The 20,243-nt window shown below is 46.8% G+C and overlaps 1 protein-coding gene across 1 annotated transcript in view; it reads right to left on the bottom strand.

The window, feature by feature from the left end:
* CHRNB4 (cholinergic receptor nicotinic beta 4 subunit) overlaps positions 1-20,243 on the bottom strand; it is a 98,595-nt gene that overhangs the window by 38,847 nt on the left and 39,505 nt on the right. The window contains exon 3 of the mRNA XM_077473751.1: positions 174-218. Coding sequence (XP_077329877.1) covers positions 174-218 — 45 coding nt within the window. The remainder of the gene's footprint in view (positions 1-173; positions 219-20,243) is intronic.

Raw genomic sequence — 20,243 nt, 5'->3', positions numbered from 1 at the left:
TAATTTAGATGTATTTATTTGCAATAAAGGAAAAATTTCCCCATGTCTTTAAATAGCCACAATTTGTAAGAAACAATGTATAAGCAAGTTTTAAAAATCTAGTTAACCGATGAATGAATTCTTAAAAAAACTAAATATAAATACTTAGTGATGTGAAAATAATTTGTACTTGCCTGATTGAGCCACACATTAGTTGTCATAATTTGTTCCCGTTCATTCTACAAAAAAGCAGATACACACAAACGAATCAGTTATTACCAGCTGCATCTTGTATATTTGTTAATCAGTACTTTATATGAATTACCAGAACAGTGGGATAGATGTACTACTAAGGCTTGGTTTATACTTTCGATTGGGGGGAGGGGGGGTCAGTAAAAATAGGCAGTTGAGGCACATTTTTAAAGTCTCCCAAACTACTCCCCCTTAAGCTGCTATGGTAGCAAGGGGGTGGGGTTCACATGTTGCAGGCAAAAACTATCCTCCTGTTGTGTGCAGCAGCAATACTACTTGCATATTCAAGTGAATAGGGCCACAGGGTTTTTTGCTTGCACAAAATTGGATGAATTTACCTCATTCACTAGCTATGTGAATATTTACTAGCACAGTGAAAGATCACTTTACTAAGTGAACTGCCTACGTGTCTTTAGTAAATGGTCTTTAATAGTGTAAAGAAATTTAGAAATGTACACTAAAAGTTGATTTGTATTAAATGCACAATAGTCAGCTGTAAAAAAGCATAGCCGTAATTACCAATAATCATAGAGGCAAAGAGGACCCTACTCGTTCCCAGGTTCATTACACCAGTGGTCATCAACCCTGTCCTCAGGGCCCACTAACAGGCCAGGTTTGCAAGACAACTGAAATACATGACAGGTGATATCATTTGCTGCTCAGTGATTGCAGTATTCTAGTCTGCATCTCCCCAAGGCAATATATAAAACCTGGCCTGTTAGTGGGCCTGAGGACAGGGTTGATGACCACTGGATTACACCATTAGTGTATAGCTGTCCTCATTATACTGAGGACGTAACATTCATGGGTTGAAGCTGATTAATGGAGTCATCACACCTCGTCTTTTAGTCATAGCTCCCAACTGTCCCTGATTTCAAGGGACTGTCCCTGATTTGGAGCAATGTCCCTCTGTCCCTCATTCCTCCTCATTTGTTCCTCATTTTGATATGATCCATATAGTTGTATATAAAATGCACTTTTTATCTATCAAAAAGTGTTTTCCAGCGCTAAACCTTTCATTTGATTTGTAAATTGCTGCATTTGTCAATTCCAAAAGCCAATATAAAGGAATAGTAGTGGTAAAAAAAAAGCATTTGTGGGTTTAACAAATCTTGTTTTTTGTACAATTTTCCTTTAAGGGGGCGTTGCAAGGAGTGTGTCCTATGCCTGCATACTTTTGCTGATAGGTGTCCCTCATTCCCTTTTCATAAAGTTGGGAGGTATGCATAGGTGTCCCATACAATTGTATGCACGCAGTCCCATTCACGGCTGTTGGTACACAGCGGCTGCACAAAAACAGCTGCTGCTCCCAGTTTGGGCAGGAGCCTGTCCTCAAATGCAAACCGTGTGCTTCAGGGACACGCACCCACATCCTCACAGCTGTCAAACTGGAACCAGCAGATGTGTCCGTGCAGCCAAGGGCGGACTGACAACTCATGGGGCCCTGGGCAATAGGAGATAATGGGGCCACACAGTGTACACACACACACACACACAGTATACACATACACGTACACACAGTACACACAGACATGTTTCTATTGGCTGAGAAGGTACTGGAGATGTGGGGCAGCTATAATCTCTGGATTTTTAGATCAAAAGGATGTCGGTAAGGGACATTTCAGAGACAGATGTAAAAAAAGGGATTTTTACATACTGTCCTTGGTTTTATTAAGGCTATTATTATTACTATAGGATTTATATAGCGCCAACAGTTTGCGCAGCGCTTTACAACATGAGGGCAGACAGTACACTTACAATACAAATCAATACAGGAGAGACTAGAGGGCACTGCTGCTTAGATCTTTTGTGAATGAGGCTTTAAACTGATTCCAGTCACAAGTATAATGCTACATAAACCGCACACAGTTGCAGAGCTGTCACTATAAGCTGTCTATAATAAAGCTGGCCATACACAGCTCACATTTCAGCCACAATTCAAGCAGTGTATAGCCCTGATAGAACCACTCCATTTGACAAAATCATTTGTTCAATTCACTTTTGTTCAAGAAGACTGTCGAAAAATTACTGACCTACCAGCGTCTGCATCATAGGTGTGTGCAGTGGGGGGGGGTGACAAGTGTGCCTGGCATACCCCGATAACCCTAAATGCAGTGCCAATTCCCCCTACTTCCCATCTTCCTCTGTGTTCTTTAAATTTCTAATTTTCACACATTTCCCAGAAAGGGTTTTCCAAAAATTCAAAATCATCATTTTAACTTGCCATTACGAATGTTCCAAAAAAATAAATAAAAATGTCTACTCCCCTCAAAGGTCTCTTACATTTGGGTATGGTATCACATCATTACACAGAAACCAGTAGTACAACAATATTGTGATTTAGAGTTACACAGCTGCATGTAGCCAGAGCTAGAGAACATTATGTGCCTTAATTCAATAATAACTGTAATGCACACAGAATCAAATAGAACTCATAATTACATTTGAAAGCACGTCACTGTTTTTATAAAGTGCACATTTCCCCAACTGCCTTGTAAATCTCTACATTATACTAACAGTGTGCTCTCTCTGCTCTCTTATTAGTGGGAACATAAATCAGTGGATATAATTACAGTAGTAACAATGCAATGGTGACCTAATGCATATATCCTGTACGGAGTCCGTATACTGTAATCTGTGTTTGAGAGTCATGCAGTAATCCAGGACCTACTTCAATAAATGGATTCATAGGATGTCCTCCTATAGAAAGTTTGCTGATTGTGCAGATTAGTGATGGACGAACTTCCGACGGGACGTTTCGCGAACGCGAAATGCGAACGGACCCAAACGTTCGCGAAACCGAACGTTCGCCGCGGGCCCCATTGACTTCAATGGGAGGCGAACTTTGCAAACCTTCATGTCGAATTTGCGGCCACGTGGTAATTATTAGGGGGTAAAACGTAGTCCCACCATCTGGACAATGACATAATACATGTATGAGGTGAATTTGGGATCGATAACTACAAGCATTTTTATTTTATTTGGGAAATTGTTCTAACAATTCAGGACTATGGAGCTAATGAAGGCAATGGAGGAGAGGGAAGGTCAGGGACCAGGGTAGGCAAAGAAGAGGGTGCAGGAGATGATCACCAGCAGCGTGACATACCGGAATGACACATGCACCGTGATAGAGGCATCTGACAGCAGCACCGTAATACAGAGCACTGACAGCAGCACCGTGACATACAGCGCTGACAGCAGCACCGTGACATACAGCGCTGACAGCAGCACCGTGACATACAGCGCTGACAGCAGCACCGTGACATACAGCGCTGACAGCAGCACCGTGACATACAGCGCTGACAGCAGCACCGTGACATACAGCGCTGACAGCAGCACCGTGACATACAGCGCTGACAGCAGCACCGTGACATACAGCGCTGACAGCAGCACCGTGACATACAGCGCTGACAGCAGCACCGTGACATACAGCGCTGACAGCAGCACCGTGACATACAGCACTGACAGCAGCACCGTAAGCAGCCCCAGGAGGAAGTCAGCACAGCACAGGGATGGTGTGATCCCCTCATAATAAGAACCCCCAGGAGGAAGTCAGCACAGCACAGGGATAGTGTGATCCCTTCATAATAAGAACCCCCAGGAGGAAGTCAGCACAGCACAGGGATATCATAAGCAGCCCCAGTAGAAATATGACACCGCTCAACCTCTTCAAAGAGGAGGGTAGGGGCATATAGTACGGTGTGCTTTTTTGGGTCAAGGAAGTGAGCCAAATGAATTAAGAAGGTCTGTGTGCTTGATTAAAAAAATAGTTTATAGACATATACATGGTCTACTGGTCACATGTGTTGAATTCCTCCGAGATCCATGCCTCATTCATTTTTAGAAATGTGAGGTAGTTAACACTGTGGTGAGCTAGGCGAGTACGCTTATCGGTCACAATCCCCCCTGCTGCGCTGAACGTCCTTTCGGACAGGACACTGGATGAGGGGCAAGCCAACAGTTCGATTGCAAATTGGGCAAGCTCTGGCCAGAGGTCAAGCCTGCCCACCCAGTAGTCTAGGGGTTCATCACTCCTCAGAGCGTCCACATCGGCCGTTAACCCAATGTAGTCGGACACCTGACGGTCTAGGCGTTCCCTGATGCTGGATCCGGATGACACCTGTCGATGGGTCGGCTGAAAGAATGACCTCATATCCGAAGTCACCAACACATCTTCAAACCGGCCTCTTCTTGCAGGCGCTGTTGGATTGGTACCCGCAAATCCTTCTCTGGGAGTGGGAATTGCTCCTCTGCCAGCGCACGCAAAAGCAGAATGCAGCATTTCTCGAAGCAAGGCCTGGAAGTGCTGCATTCTGACAGCCCTCTGCGACGGCGGTAACATTTCCGCCATTTTGTGTTTGTACCGGGGGTCTAAGTACGTTGCCACCCAGTACTGGTCCTTGACCCTCATGCTTTTTATACGGGGGTCCCTATTAAAACACTGGAGCATGAAGGCCCCCATTTGCACTAAAGTGGAAGCGGTGTGGTGGCCTGGCTCCTGCTCATCATCCAGGATAATGTCGTCCTCTTCATTCTCCTCTCCCCATCCTCGCACAACAGGGATCCCAGAAAGGTTTAAAGCATGCTCTTCTTGCTCCTGCTCATCCGCCCCGGCACCATCCTCCTCTGACTCCTCATCAGACTCCTGTTGTTGACTTGTCTCAGATAGAGTAGCCCCCCCTGGGAATTCATCCAGCATTGCGACTTCCTCATCTTCCCGCTCCTGCTCCTCCACAGCCTGATCAATGACACGACGCAATGCACGCTCCAGAAAGAAGGCATAAGGTACCATGTCACTGATGGCGCCATGGCTGCGACTGACCAGTTTGGTGATCTCCTCAAATGGCCGCAGAAGTCTGCATGTGTCGCGCATGAGCAGCCACTGGCGCGGTGAAAAAAAACCCAGCTCCCCAGAACCGTTTCTTTCGCAGAGTTCATACAGGTAGACGTTAACTGCACGTTTCTGCTGGAGCAGCCTATCAAGCATATAGAAGGTTGAGTTCCATCGCGTCGGGCAATCGCAAATAAGACGTCTGACCGGCAGATGGTGTCGCCGCTGAATGTCAGCAAGGCGAGCCATGGCCGTGTAAGATCTTCTGAAATGGGCCGAGATTTTCCTTGCCTGCCGCAAGATGTCCTGGACCCCAGGGTATTTGACAAGGAATCGCTGCACGACCAAGTTTAAGACGTGTGCCATGCACGGCACGTGCGTGATTTTGCCCTGTTTCAATGCGCTAAGCAGATTGGCACCGTTGTCACACACCACTTTACCAACTGTCAAATTGAGCGGTGTTAGCCACTCATCTGCCTGTGAACGCAAAGCTGAAAGGAGTGCCGGGCCAGTGTGGCTCTTTGCTTCCAGGCACAACAGACGCAGCACGGCATGGCAACGTCTCACCTGGCATGTGGAATAGGTTCTGGGGAGCTTGGGCGGTGCAGTGGAAGAGACGCTAGCAGCGGAAAAGGAGGAGGCAGCTGAGGAGGAGAGGGAGGAGGATGGAGTAGGAGGAGGAGAAGAAGAGTCAGGCCTGCATGCAATCCGTGGCGGTAAAACCAAATCTACACGGGTGCCACGGGTTACATGCTTGACGGCCGTCAGAAGGTTCACCCAGTGGGCAGTAAAACTGATATACCTTCCCTGCCCGTGTTTGCTAGACCACGTGTCTGTGGTCAGATGTATCTTGGCACCGACACTGTGTGCCAGAGATACATTCACTTGCCGCTGAACATGGCCATATAGCTCTGGGATGCCCTTCTCTGAGAAATACTTCCTTCCTGGGACCTTCCATTGTGGTGTTCCAATGGCCACAAATTTGCGAAAGGCCTCCGAGTCCACCAGTTTATATGGCAGTAGTTGGCGGGCTATGAGTTCTGACAAGCCAGCCGCCAACCGTTGGGCAAGAGGGTTATCCGGCGTCATCATTTTTTTACGCTCAAACATTAGGCCCACGGAAGCCTGCCTTTTTGCAGAAAAATGTGAGCTTGGCGTGATGGAAGGTGGAGTGGAGGACAATTGTGAGGAGAGAGGAGAAGGAGAAGTAGAAGACGAGGCTGGACGGTGAGAGCCTGCAGTGTGGCTTTGTGTGTTCCGTTGCTCCCACTGGGCTCGGTGATGGCTGCTCATGTGCCTTCTTAAGGCGGTCGTCCCTAGGTGAGTATTGGGCTTACCGCGACTAACGCGTTGACTGCAAAGATTGCAGATGGCAACGCTATTGTCAGCAGCGGACACGTTAAAAAAAGCCCACACTGCGGAGCCATGTGCCGGTGTCCTGGGAGCGCCAGATGTGACCGTACATGGTCGATGACTCGCTCCTGATACATTTGCAGTCTGCTTTGTCCCTGCTGTGCAATGTAAGTCATTGCTGCTTCTCCTCCCTATCTGCTGGTCCATATCTCCCTCTGAACTCCCCTCCTCTTCCTCTCTTGTGGGCACCCACGTGACATCACTAGACACGTCATCATCAACGTCACCTTCCCCACCGCTATAAGTAGAGATCTCGGAGTAGGCAGCAACACCGGGGACCAACCTCCTCCTTGGGCTGATCTGGGTACTGGCGTCAGACTGCTGAGTAGCGCTTGTTGCTACCTCCTCTTCCTGATCCAATACCAAGAGTGGCTGCGCATCAGAAATGTCCTCTTGATATGGATCGGAAAATAATTCCAGTGACTCAAGCGGAAGGTATGTGGTGGTGGTGGTGGTGGTCGTGTTGTTGGTGGTAGTGTCTTTGGGGGTGCACATAGCAGAGAGTGAAGAAGAGGGTGCAGATCGAGAGGATGAGGAGGGTGCAGAAGAGTAAGGCTGAGCGAGCCACTCAACCAAGTCTGGTGCATCCTTTAAAGTAATTGAACGCACCTTCTGCAACTTCCCACTTTGGCTCAAGCCTGTTGCTCCTGCCCTACCCCTACCACCCCTGCGGAAGGGCCTGCCTCTTCCTCTGCCTGTCATTTTTTAAATGACCCTGTGACAAAACTCTTAGTCCCTATACCGATGAAGGACTGCTGCAGTATAGGGCAGCGGTCAGCAGTGGTGCACGTCAACCCTATCTATTGTGGACCGATAGCGGTCCTTACAGAACAGCAGACTGTACCGCACTCAAGCCTATGTACCGTAGCACCCTATACCAAGTTACCAGTCCTTATAAGAACTTTTGTGGACCAAGCAGGTTGTGTATTAGTGTTTAGCAGACTGTACGTCAGTCCCTATACCGCTGAAGGACTGCTGCAGTATAGGGCAGCGGTCAGCAGTGGTGCACGTCAACCCTATCTATTGTGGACCGATAGCGGTCCTTACAGAACAGCAGACTGTACCGCACTCAAGCCTATGTACCGTAGCACCCTATACCAAGTTACCAGTCCTTATAAGAACTTTTGTGGACCAAGCAGGTTGTGTATTAGTGTTTAGCAGACTGTACGTCAGTCCCTATACCGCTGAAGGACTGCTGCAGTATAGGGCAGCGGTCAGCAGTGGTGCACGTCAACCCTATCTATTGTGGACCGATAGCGGTCCTTACAGAACAGCAGACTGTACCGCACTCAAGCCTATGTACCGTAGCACCCTATACCAAGTTACCAGTCCTTATAAGAACTTTTGTGGAACAAGCAGGTTGTGTGTTAGTGATTAGCAGACTGTACGTCAGTCCCTATACCGCTGAAGGACTGCTGCAGTATAGGTGAGCGGTCAGCAGTGGTGCACGTCAACCCTATCTATTGTGGACCGATAGCGGTCCTTACAGAACAGCAGACTGTACCGCACTCAAGCCTATGTACCGTAGCACCCTATACCAAGTTACCAGTCCTTATAAGAACTTTTGTGGACCAAGCAGGTTGTGTATTAGTGTTTAGCAGACTGTACGTCAGTCCCTATACCGCTGAAGGACTGCTGCAGTATAGGGCAGCGGTCAGCAGTGGTGCACGTCAACCCTATCTATTGTGGACCGATAGCGGTCCTTACAGAACAGCAGACTGTACCGCACTCAAGCCTATGTACCGTAGCACCCTATACCAAGTTACCAGTCCTTATAAGAACTTTTGTGGACCAAGCAGGTTGTGTATTAGTGTTTAGCAGACTGTACGTCAGTCCCTATACCGCTGAAGGACTGCTGCAGTATAGGGCAGCGGTCAGCAGTGGTGCACGTCAACCCTATCTATTGTGGACCGATAGCGGTCCTTACAGAACAGCAGACTGTACCGCACTCAAGCCTATGTACCGTAGCACCCTATACCAAGTTACCAGTCCTTATAAGAACTTTTGTGGAACAAGCAGGTTGTGTGTTAGTGATTAGCAGACTGTACGTCAGTCCCTATACCGCTGAAGGACTGCTGCAGTATAGGTGAGCGGTCAGCAGTGGTGCACGTCAACCCTATCTATTGTGGACCGATAGCGGTCCTTACAGAACAGCAGACTGTACCGCACTCAAGCCTATGTACCGTAGCACCCTATACCAAGTTACCAGTCCTTATAAGAACTTTTGTGGACCAAGCAGGTTGTGTATTAGTGTTTAGCAGACTGTACGTCAGTCCCTATACCGCTGAAGGACTGCTGCAGTATAGGGCAGCGGTCAGCAGTGGTGCACGTCAACCCTATCTATTGTGGACCGATAGCGGTCCTTACAGAACAGCAGACTGTACCGCACTCAAGCCTATGTACCGTAGCACCCTATACCAAGTTACCAGTCCTTATAAGAACTTTTGTGGAACAAGCAGGTTGTGTGTTAGTGATTAGCAGACTGTACGTCAGTCCCTATACCGCTGAAGGACTGCTGCAGTATAGGTGAGCGGTCAGCAGTGGTGCACGTCAACCCTATCTATTGTGGACCGATAGCGGTCCTTACAGAACAGCAGACTGTACCGCACTCAAGCCTATGTACCGTAGCACCCTATACCAAGTTACCAGTCCTTATAAGAACTTTTGTGGAACAAGCAGGTTGTGTGTTAGTGATTAGCAGACTGTACGTCAGTCCCTATACCGCTGAAGGACTGCTGCAGTATAGGTGAGCGGTCAGCAGTGGTGCACGTCAACCCTATCTATTGTGGACCGATAGCGGTCCTTACAGAACAGCAGACTGTACCGCACTCAAGCCTATGTACCGTAGCACCCTATACCAAGTTACCAGTCCTTATAAGAACTTTTGTGGACCAAGCAGGTTGTGTATTAGTGTTTAGCAGACTGTACGTCAGTCCCTATACCGCTGAAGGACTGCTGCAGTATAGGGCAGCGGTCAGCAGTGGTGCACGTCAACCCTATCTATTGTGGACCGATAGCGGTCCTTACAGAACAGCAGACTGTACCGCACTCAAGCCTATGTACCGTAGCACCCTATACCAAGTTACCAGTCCTTATAAGAACTTTTGTGGAACAAGCAGGTTGTGTGTTAGTGATTAGCAGACTGTACGTCAGTCCCTATACCGCTGAAGGACTGCTGCAGTATAGGTGAGCGGTCAGCAGTGGTGCACGTCAACCCTATCTATTGTGGACCGATAGCGGTCCTTACAGAACAGCAGACTGTACCGCACTCAAGCCTATGTACCGTAGCACCCTATACCAAGTTACCAGTCCTTATAAGAACTTTTGTGGACCAAGCAGGTTGTGTATTAGTGTTTAGCAGACTGTACGTCAGTCCCTATACCGCTGAAGGACTGCTGCAGTATAGGGCAGCGGTCAGCAGTGGTGCACGTCAACCCTATCTATTGTGGACCGATAGCGGTCCTTACAGAACAGCAGACTGTACCGCACTCAAGCCTATGTACCGTAGCACCCTATACCAAGTTACCAGTCCTTATAAGAACTTTTGTGGAACAAGCAGGTTGTGTGTTAGTGATTAGCAGACTGTACGTCAGTCCCTATACCGCTGAAGGACTGCTGCAGTATAGGTGAGCGGTCAGCAGTGGTGCACGTCAACCCTATCTATTGTGGACCGATAGCGGTCCTTACAGAACAGCAGACTGTACCGCACTCAAGCCTATGTACCGTAGCACCCTATACCAAGTTACCAGTCCTTATAAGAACTTTTGTGGACCAAGCAGGTTGTGTATTAGTGTTTAGCAGACTGTACGTCAGTCCCTATACCGCTGAAGGACTGCTGCAGTATAGGGCAGCGGTCAGCAGTGGTGCACGTCAACCCTATCTATTGTGGACCGATAGCGGTCCTTACAGAACAGCAGACTGTACCGCACTCAAGCCTATGTACCGTAGCACCCTATACCAAGTTACCAGTCCTTATAAGAACTTTTGTGGAACAAGCAGGTTGTGTGTTAGTGATTAGCAGACTGTACGTCAGTCCCTATACCGCTGAAGGACTGCTGCAGTATAGGTGAGCGGTCAGCAGTGGTGCACGTCAACCCTATCTATTGTGGACCGATAGCGGTCCTTACAGAACAGCAGACTGTACCGCACTCAAGCCTATGTACCGTAGCACCCTATACCAAGTTACCAGTCCTTATAAGAACTTTTGTGGACCAAGCAGGTTGTGTATTAGTGTTTAGCAGACTGTACGTCAGTCCCTATACCGCTGAAGGACTGCTGCAGTATAGGGCAGCGGTCAGCAGTGGTGCACGTCAACCCTATCTATTGTGGACCGATAGCGGTCCTTACAGAACAGCAGACTGTACCGCACTCAAGCCTATGTACCGTAGCACCCTATACCAAGTTACCAGTCCTTATAAGAACTTTTGTGGAACAAGCAGGTTGTGTGTTAGTGATTAGCAGACTGTACGTCAGTCCCTATACCGCTGAAGGACTGCTGCAGTATAGGTGAGCGGTCAGCAGTGGTGCACGTCAACCCTATCTATTGTGGACCTATAGCGGTCCTTACAGAACAGCAGACTGTACCGCACTCAAGCCTATGTACCGTAGCACCCTATACCAAGTTACCAGTCCTTATAAGAACTTTTGTGGACCAAGCAGGTTGTGTATTAGTGTTTAGCAGACTGTACGTCAGTCCCTATACCGCTGAAGGACTGCTGCAGTATAGGGCAGCGGTCAGCAGTGGTGCACGTCAACCCTATCTATTGTGGACCGATAGCGGTCCTTACAGAACAGCAGACTGTACCGCACTCAAGCCTATGTACCGTAGCACCCTATACCAAGTTACCAGTCCTTATAAGAACTTTTGTGGAACAAGCAGGTTGTGTGTTAGTGATTAGCAGACTGTACGTCAGTCCCTATACCGCTGAAGGACTGCTGCAGTATAGGGCAGCGGTCAGCAGTGGTGCACGTCAACCCTATCTATTGTGGACCGATAGCGGTCCTTACAGAACAGCAGACTGTACCGCACTCAAGCCTATGTACCGTAGCACCCTATACCAAGTTACCAGTCCTTATAAGAACTTTTGTGGAACAAGTGAGTTGTGAATGTTTAGCAGACTGCAGCAGAAGGGCAGCAGTCAAGTATAATATCCTTTCTATATTTGGAAGAAAGAATATTATACATGTACAAGCCTATTACTGTACCACTGATACCAGTCCTGAAAAGAACCTTTGTGGAACTAATAATAACAGCAAGTCTTTAAAATTACCCTCACTGCCTGACAACACTGCTTCCTTCCTGTCCCTATACAAATTGGCAAAAAAAGAGAACGATTAGTGGTTACTGGAACAGCTCTTTTGTGGACCTTGATAGTAACAGCTAATGATGATGATGATGATGATGATGATGAAAGACTAATCTGGCTGTCCCTGTAGCATACACCGTCCTTTCCCTTTCTCTAAACTAACAAAAGACACTCAGGCTGCTGCAAGAATCAGCAGCACAGCAAACCTATCAACACCTAACACCTATACCAGTCCTGAAAAGAACTTTTGTGTACCAAATAGCTAGTGGTTTATCTCTCCCTACTCCACACAGGAACCTGTCCCTATCGTAACAGAAGAAAGAATGTAAAATGGCCACCGGATCGGGTGTATTTATAGGTTAGGGGGAATGTACAAGTGTCCATGTGCTGTCATGTCTCAATTGGCTGTCCTGTATCACATGATAAACGTGTCACCAAAGGTTAAAGTTCTTGTATACATTAAACACGTAAGTCCGCCGCGGCGAACGACGGAAAAAGGCGTTCGAACGTGCGGACCGCGAATGTCGGAAATTCGCCGCGAAACGACCGCCGGGCGAAACGTTCGTCCATCACTAGTGCAGATTATGTATCTGTACAACTTTTGACAACACTAATTGTCAGGGCTTTTTTTCAGCGGGAACGTAGTTCCGGCACCTCTACCACTGAATGTATGTAATGGCAAGGAGTGCTGGGTTGTGCTACAGTGTCTATTGATGCTGGCTGCTGATGGATCTATTGTTGCTGGAGGGGATCTATTTCTTCAGAAGGGTTCATTGCTGCTGGGACTGGGAGGTCTATTGTTGCTGGTGGGGGGTCTATTGTTGCTGGGGTGGGTCTTATGTTGCTGGGGGGTAGTTGTCCGTGGGAGGGATCTACTGTTGAGGGAGCAGTCTATTATAGCTAGCTGCTGGAGGGTCTATTGTTGCTAGGTTGTATTTTGTTTAGGTGGTCCATTGTTGTAGGGGTGGATCTATTGTTGCTGTGGGGGGTCTATTTTACTGCTTTTCTTGTTATCAATAACAAATTCCATACAGATTTCTTAGTACCAGAAATGTTACTTGGTTCTGTATTCTCTAAAAGGGGCAGTGCTCGAAGGTGGGTAGTGGGTGGAACTGAGGACTGGTGCTCAGAGTTAGGTAGGGGCAAAGGCAATGGGTAACTCCCAAAGGGGGAGTTCCTGCACTTATTCTCTGAAAAATAAAGCCCTGCTAATTGTTATACTTACTTTTTTTTTTCTTTTTTTACCTACAGCTTTAGTTACATAATTTATCTGTAATGAACTATATTCTACATTGTGCAGGCAGCTGGATCCTAGAGAAATCTTCACTGCATTACCAAGAATTAATTTTCTCAGTCACCATACCTATGATCAGATTATGATATATATATATATATATATATATATATATATATATAATTTAAAATTTTATTTTGGAGCTACCTCCACAATTGTATTTCAATTTGTCACTTCTTTAACCACTTGCCGACCAGCGCACGACGATGTACGTCGACAGAATGGCACGGGCAGGCAAATGGGCATACATGTACGTCCCTTTAAATTTGCCGCCCTGCCATCGGGAGTGCACCGGGACCCCCGTGAGTCCAGTCGCGGGACCCGCAGACTCGATCGCCGCAGGCATCCCCGCGATCGTCTCACGGAGCGGCCGACTGGAGGAAATGCTGTGTAAACAACATTTCTCCATTCTGCCTAGAAACTAGTGACGCTGATCTCTGCTCCATGTGATTGGAGCAGAGATCAGTGTTCACTAAATGAAAGCCCAACCCCCCCACAGTTAGTAACACACCCCTAGGAACACTTAACCCCTACACTGCCACCCACTGGTTAACCCCTTCACTGCCAGTGTCATTTACACAGGAATCACTGCATTTATATAGCAGTGATTACTGTATAAATGACAATGGTCCCAAAAATGTGTCAAAAATGTTCGATGGGTCCCCCACAATGTCGCAGTCACAATAAAAATCGCTGATCGCCGCCATTACTAGTAAAAAAAAAAATTATAAAAAATTATTAATAAAAATGCTATAAAACTATCCCTATTTTGTAAACGCTAAAACTTTTGCGCAAACCAATCAATAATTGCTTATTGCGATTTTTTTTACCAAAAATATGTAGAAGAATACGTATCGGCCTAAACTGAGGGAAAAAAATGTTTTTTTATATATTTTTGGGGGATATTTATTATAACAAAAAGTAAAAAATAATGCGTTTTTTTCAAAATTGTCGCTCTATTTTTGTTTATAGCGCAAAAAAATAAAAACCGCAGGGGTGATCAAATACCACCAAAAGAAAGCTCTATTTGTGGGAAAAAAAGGACGTCAATTTTGTTTGGGAGCCACGTCGCACGACCGCGCAATTGTCAGTTAAAGCGACGCAGTGCCGAATCGCAGAAAGTGGTCTGGTCTTTGACCAGCAAATTGGTCCGGTCTGAAAGTGGTTAAATAAAAAAATAAAATGCAGCGCTTGTGAAAAAAATATATAAGGTGATTCCAGGGGCCATTCCCGGGGATAGATAATAAGATAATATCCCCTTCTTTGTTGCTGCAACTAAACTTGATTGTATATTTTGTCAAAACTTAATAAAAAAATTGGACAAGAAAAAATCTTCACTGCAGGGATGCCTGTCCTCTTCCTGTTCTGAACCTCTGGCATTGCAATGATTAAAAGCTTAGGGTCTTCAGACAGAATAGCAGTAAACATGGTTTGATGGAAACATGCCCCCTTCTTCTCCACCTCCACTGAGAAAAGTCCTTTTGTTGATTATACTGTTTATAGATAATGCTGTGACTGATCAGAATCTCCCCCATTCACAGATCATGCTACAAGTAGAGCAATCAATGAAATAACTTTTCTCAATGGAGGAGAAGGCAGAAGGGGTTATGCCCCCATCTTTATTGCTGTTCTGTCTGAAGATCTGAAGCTCTAAACCATTGCACCACTGGAAGTTCAAAGACAGGAAGAGGACCGGCACCCCCGCAATGAAGATTTATCCAGGATACAGCTGCCTTCACAACCTGGGACATCCTTTATTACAGGTAAGTGGATTGACTAAAGCTGTAGGGATTTGTTTTGGGTCTGAAACTCTGTTGACTTTTTATTGTCTGCCTGCCTGTAGGTGAAATCTCTCCTCTCTGTCTATTTGGCAGATATCAGACAGTGCCTTGAAAAAATATTGATACCTTTTGAAATTTTCCACATTTTGTCATGTTACAACCAAAAACGTTAATGGATTTTGTTGGGACCAACACAAAGTGGCACATAATTGTAAAGTGGAAGGAAAATGATAAATGGTTTTCAACATTTTTTTGCAAATACATATGTGAAAAGCGTGGTATGCATTTGTATTCAGCCCCCTTTACTCTGATACCCCTAACTAAAATCTAGGGGAACCAATTGCCTTCAGAAGTTGCCTAATTAGTAAATAGAGTGACCTTGCCTGTAATTTAGCCTCAGTAAAAATACAGCTGTCTTGTGAAGCCCTCAGAGGTATGTTAGAGAACCTTTGTGAACAAACAGCATCACGAAGGCCAATGGACACACCTGGGATAAAGGTGGAGACATTTAACCACTTGCAGACCGGACCATTTTGCTGGTCAAAGACCAGACCACTTTTTGTGATTCAGCACTGCGTCGCTTTAACTGACAATTGCGCGGTCGTGCGACGTGGCTCCCAAACAAAATTGACGTCCTTTTTTCCCCCACAAATAGAGCTTTCTTTTGGTGGTATTTGATCACCCCTGCGGTTTTTACTTTTTGCGCTATAAACAAAAATAGAGCGACAATTTTGAAAAAAAGCATTATTTTTTACTTTTTGTTATAATAAATATCCCCCAAAAATATATAAAAAAACATTTTTTTCCCTCAGTTTAGGCCGATACGTATTCTTCTACATATTTTTGGTAAAAAAAAAATCGCAATAAGCGATTATTGATTGGTTTGCGCAAAAGTTATAGCGTTTACAAAATAGGGATAGTTTTATAGCATTTTTATTAATAATTTTTTATTATTTTTTTTTACTAGTAATGGCGGCGATCAGCGATTTTTATTGTGACTGCGACATTGTGGGGGACCCATCGGACATTTTTGACACATTTTTGGGACCATTGTCATTTATACAGTAATCACTGCTATATAAATGCAGTGATTCCTGTGTAAATGACACTGGCAGTGAAAGGGTTAACCAGTGGGTGGCAGTGTAGGGGTTAAGTGTTCCTAGGGGTGTGTTACTAACTGTGGGGGGGTTGGGCTTTCATTTAGTGAACACTGATCTCTGCTCCAATCACATGGAGCAGAGATCAGCGTCACTAGTTGCTAGGCAGAATGGAGAAATGTTGTTTACACAGCATTTCCTCCATTCGGCTGCTCCGTGAGACGATCGCGGGGATGCCCGCGGCGATCGAGTCCGCGGGTCCCGCGACCGGACTCACGGGGGTCCCGACCAGCCCGATGGCAGGGCGGCATTGAATATTGGACGTACCTGTACACCAATATGCCTGCCCGTGCCATTCTGTCGACGTACATCGTCGTGCGCTGGTCGGGAAGTGGTTAAAGCAGGGTTAGGTTAAAAAAAAATATCCCAAGCTTTGAACATCTCATTGTTCAATACATCACTGGACAATGGAAAGAGAATGGAGCAACTGCAAACCTACCAAGCATGGCTGTCTGCCTAAAGTGACAGGCCTGGCAAGGAGAGCATTAATTGCTTGCCGACCGCCGGCTGTCATATGACGTCCAGGTGGCGTGGCTCTTGTTGCAGGAGGACATCATATGACATTTAAACAGGAAATGTGCGTGATCGTGCGTGCGCATTCCCTGTTCCCTCAGTGGCGGAAAGTCACAGAGACACCGCTCGCCACCGAGGGGGGTGTTTACCACATGATCGGCCGTGATGAACAGATGGTTCCACCCCACTGTGCACGGCACATGCACGCGATCGCGAGTGTGCTGCCATGCACGTCGGTGGCAGTGCATTCCCAGGAACACTGCTCATCACCAACGCTGGTAAACAGCCATTGGCCGGCTGTTTACCCACGTGATCGGCTGTGATCCTTTCACATCCTATCACTAAATGTCAACAAACCGCAGTAACTAGCTGTTACTGGGTTCTCCTCGATCGTGTTTGAGAAGGAGATTGTGGTAACATCTCGTTACCGCTTACAGTGTACACCAATGACACTGATTGCCCCCCCAAAAAAGAGGACCTGTCACCACCCATCAAAGTACCTGTCACAGTTCATCTGTGTACCTATCACAGTCCATCAGAGTACCTGAGTACCTGTAACAGTCCATCAGAGTACCGAGTACCTGTCACAGTTCATCCGAGTACCCGAGTACCTGTCACAGTGCATCAGAGTACCCAAGTACCTGTCACAGTCCATCTGAGTACCCGAGTACCTGTCACAGTCCATATGAGTACCTAAGTACCTGTCACAGTCCATATGAGTACCCAAGTACCTGCAGGGCTGGTGCAAGGATTTTTGACACCCTAGGCGAAACCTAATTTTGCCGCCCCCTCATTGGCTCCACCCCTGACTCCACCCCCTGAATACTGCTTCCCCAGCGCTCAACAATTCCGCCTCACCAGCGCCCATCAATGCCACTTCACCAGCGCCCATAAATTACAGACTTGTGGGGACATTTGGCAGATCAGTCAACATAATAGATATATATACACTCACATAATGTTATTCTCATTAAGGCCCCTTTCACACTGGGGTGGTGCGGGCGTCGGCACAAAGCGCTGCTATTTTTAGCAGCACTTTACCATTGTTTTAGGGGCGGTCTGCGGTCGCTAGCGGGGTGGTTTTAACCCCTGCTAGCAGCCGAAAAAGGGTTAAAACCGCCCGCAAAGCGCCGCTGCAGCGGCGCTTTGCCGGCGGTATAGCCACGCTGCCCCATTGATTTCAATAGGTAGTAACGGTTTAGGAGCAGTGAATGCACCGCTCCTTTCACCGCTCCAAATATGCGGCTAGCAGGACTTTTTTCACCGTCCTGCCAGCGCACCGCTCCAGTGTGAAAGCCCTCCGGCTTTCACACTGGTGTGAAAGGGGCCGGTTTTATCAGACGCTACACAGGCGCTATTTTTAGCGCTGTAGCGCCTGAAAACCGCCCCAGTGTGAAAGGGGCCTAACAGAGAGAAAACAACAGTTTTTTACTTACCTCACGGTCACACCAGTAACCTGTTGCTGGCACCAACTGTACTTGCCAGCCTGTGTACCTGCCTCGTGTGGAGTGGTGCCTCTTCTCTTCCTGTTCCAGCTAGGCCAGGCTGCGCGCACCTGACCCCAAGCCCAGAGAGCAGCCGCCCCCTCCCCCTCCACTCTCTGTCAGTCCGACGGTCTGTGTCTGCTGCTGTGTGTCATCATCATCATCATGACTAATGTCACACAGTCACAGACAGACTGACAGGGAGCTGAGGAAGGGGGGCGGGCGGCTGCTGCGTTTGACACTGAGAGGCGGTGCCCTGTGACTGGACACATGATGGTTACTGGCTCACTGCGTGAGCGAGGTGATACTATAGCAGAAGAGAGAATTACTGGAAAGCCAGAGCGGGGCGATGGGAGGGCGGATGGCGCTGTTGCTTGCATGGCACTGGCATGGTAGTAGTTGCAGCAAGGACAGTGCAGCCAGCCAGAAATAAAATAACCAGCGGCCAGGCGCCCTAGGCGGCAGTGCGCCCTAGGTGGTTGCCTAGTCCGCCTAGTGGTAGCGCCGGCCCTGAGTACCTGTCACAGTCCATCTGAGTACCCAAGTACCAGTCACAGTCCTTCTGAGTACCCATGTACCTGTCACAGTTCATCTGAGTACCCGAGTCCCTGAGTACCTGTCACAGCCCATATGAGTACCTGAGTACCTTTCACAGTTCATCTGAGTACCCGAGTACCTGTCACAGTCCATATGAGTACCTGAGTGCCTTTCACAGTCCATATGAGTACCCGAGTACCTGAGTACCTGTCACCGCCCTTCAGAGTACCCGAATACCTGTCACCAGACCATCAGAGTACCCAAGTACCTGTCACCAGGCCATCAGAGTACCCGAGTACCTATCTGCAGCCCATCAGAGTACCCGAGTACCTATTTGCAGCCCATCAGAGTGCCCGAGTACCTATTTGCAGCCCATCAGAGTACCCGAGTACCTTTTTGCAGCCCATGCCTCATAGAATATACGTTGGGGTGTTTGTTTTCCAAAATGGGGTAATTTTGTGGGGAATTCCACTGTCCTGGTGCTCCAGGACCTTCAAAAGTGTGATAGGTAGGAATGACATTTTTGCTATTTACATGCTATGTGTTAGAAATATCTTATAAATGGACAACTTTGTGTAAAAAAAAAAAAAATGCGGTTTCATTTTTTTCCCACATTTTCCAAAAAAAAAAAAAAGAACTGTTCAAAAGACTCATCATGCCTCACAGATTGTACGTTGGGGTGTTTGCTTTCCAAAATGGGGTCATTTTGTGGGCAATTCCATTGTCCTGGTGCTCCAGGACCTTCAAAAGTGTAACAGGGGGTTGAGTAGGGATGCGCATACCAGACCTGAAGGGTCTGGTAATTGAATTTAGGGGACCCCCATGCTTTTTTTTTATCAATGAATGAATTGTCGGCTCCATAATACAGAGAACACTCATTGAGTGTTCTCTGTATTACGGGAGCCGACAATTCAAAGTGATTTTAAAAGACTTTTTTCCTTGCGAAATGACACTTTGTGCAGGGACAGTTCTAAGCACGGGAAACATGCGCCCCTTCACAGACATACTATAGACACCCCCCAGGTAGGAAATTTAAAGGAATATTACACTTTTATTGTTTCACTTTAATCATTATTAAAATCACTGCTCCTGAAAAAACTGCAATTTTTAATACATGTCCCCTGGGGCAGGACCCAGGTCCCCAAACACTTTTTAGGACAGTAACTTGCATATTAGCCTTTAAAATTAGCACTTTAGATTTTGAACGTTCGAGTCCCATAGACTTTAATAGGGTTCTAAAGTTCACACGAAGTTTAGGTCTGTTCGCAGGTTCTGGTGCGAACTGAACAGGGGGGTGTTCGGCTCATCCTTACGGTTGAGAAATTAGATATGTCATTATTGCTCGTAGAACGCCTGAAGGTGCTACTTCAATGTTGGTCCTCTGTATGTGGCCAGGCTGTGTAAAAGTCTCACACATGTGGTATCGCCACACTCATGAAGAGTAGCAGAATGTATTTTGGGGTGTAATTTGTTGTATGCATATGTTGTGTGTGAGAAATAACCTGATAATATGACAATTTTGTCAAAAAAAAAAAGTTTAATTTTGTAAAGAATTGTGGGAAAAAAATGACAACTTAAAAAAACTCACCATGCTACTTACTTAATACCTTGGAATGTCTACTTTCTAAAAAGGTCATTTGGGGGGGTATTTGTACTTTCCTGACTTGTTAGTCAGGAAAGCACAGTGATGTAGTTT

Source organism: Lithobates pipiens, unplaced genomic scaffold, assembly GCF_037356315.1.
Source record: "Lithobates pipiens isolate NorthernLeopardFrog02 unplaced genomic scaffold, aLitPip1_a1.2 Scaffold_8, whole genome shotgun sequence".
NCBI classification, from domain to species: Eukaryota; Metazoa; Chordata; class Amphibia; order Anura; family Ranidae; genus Lithobates; species Lithobates pipiens.
Note: the sequence above shows the minus strand (reverse complement) of the source record. Positions and strands in the feature narration are given on the sequence as shown.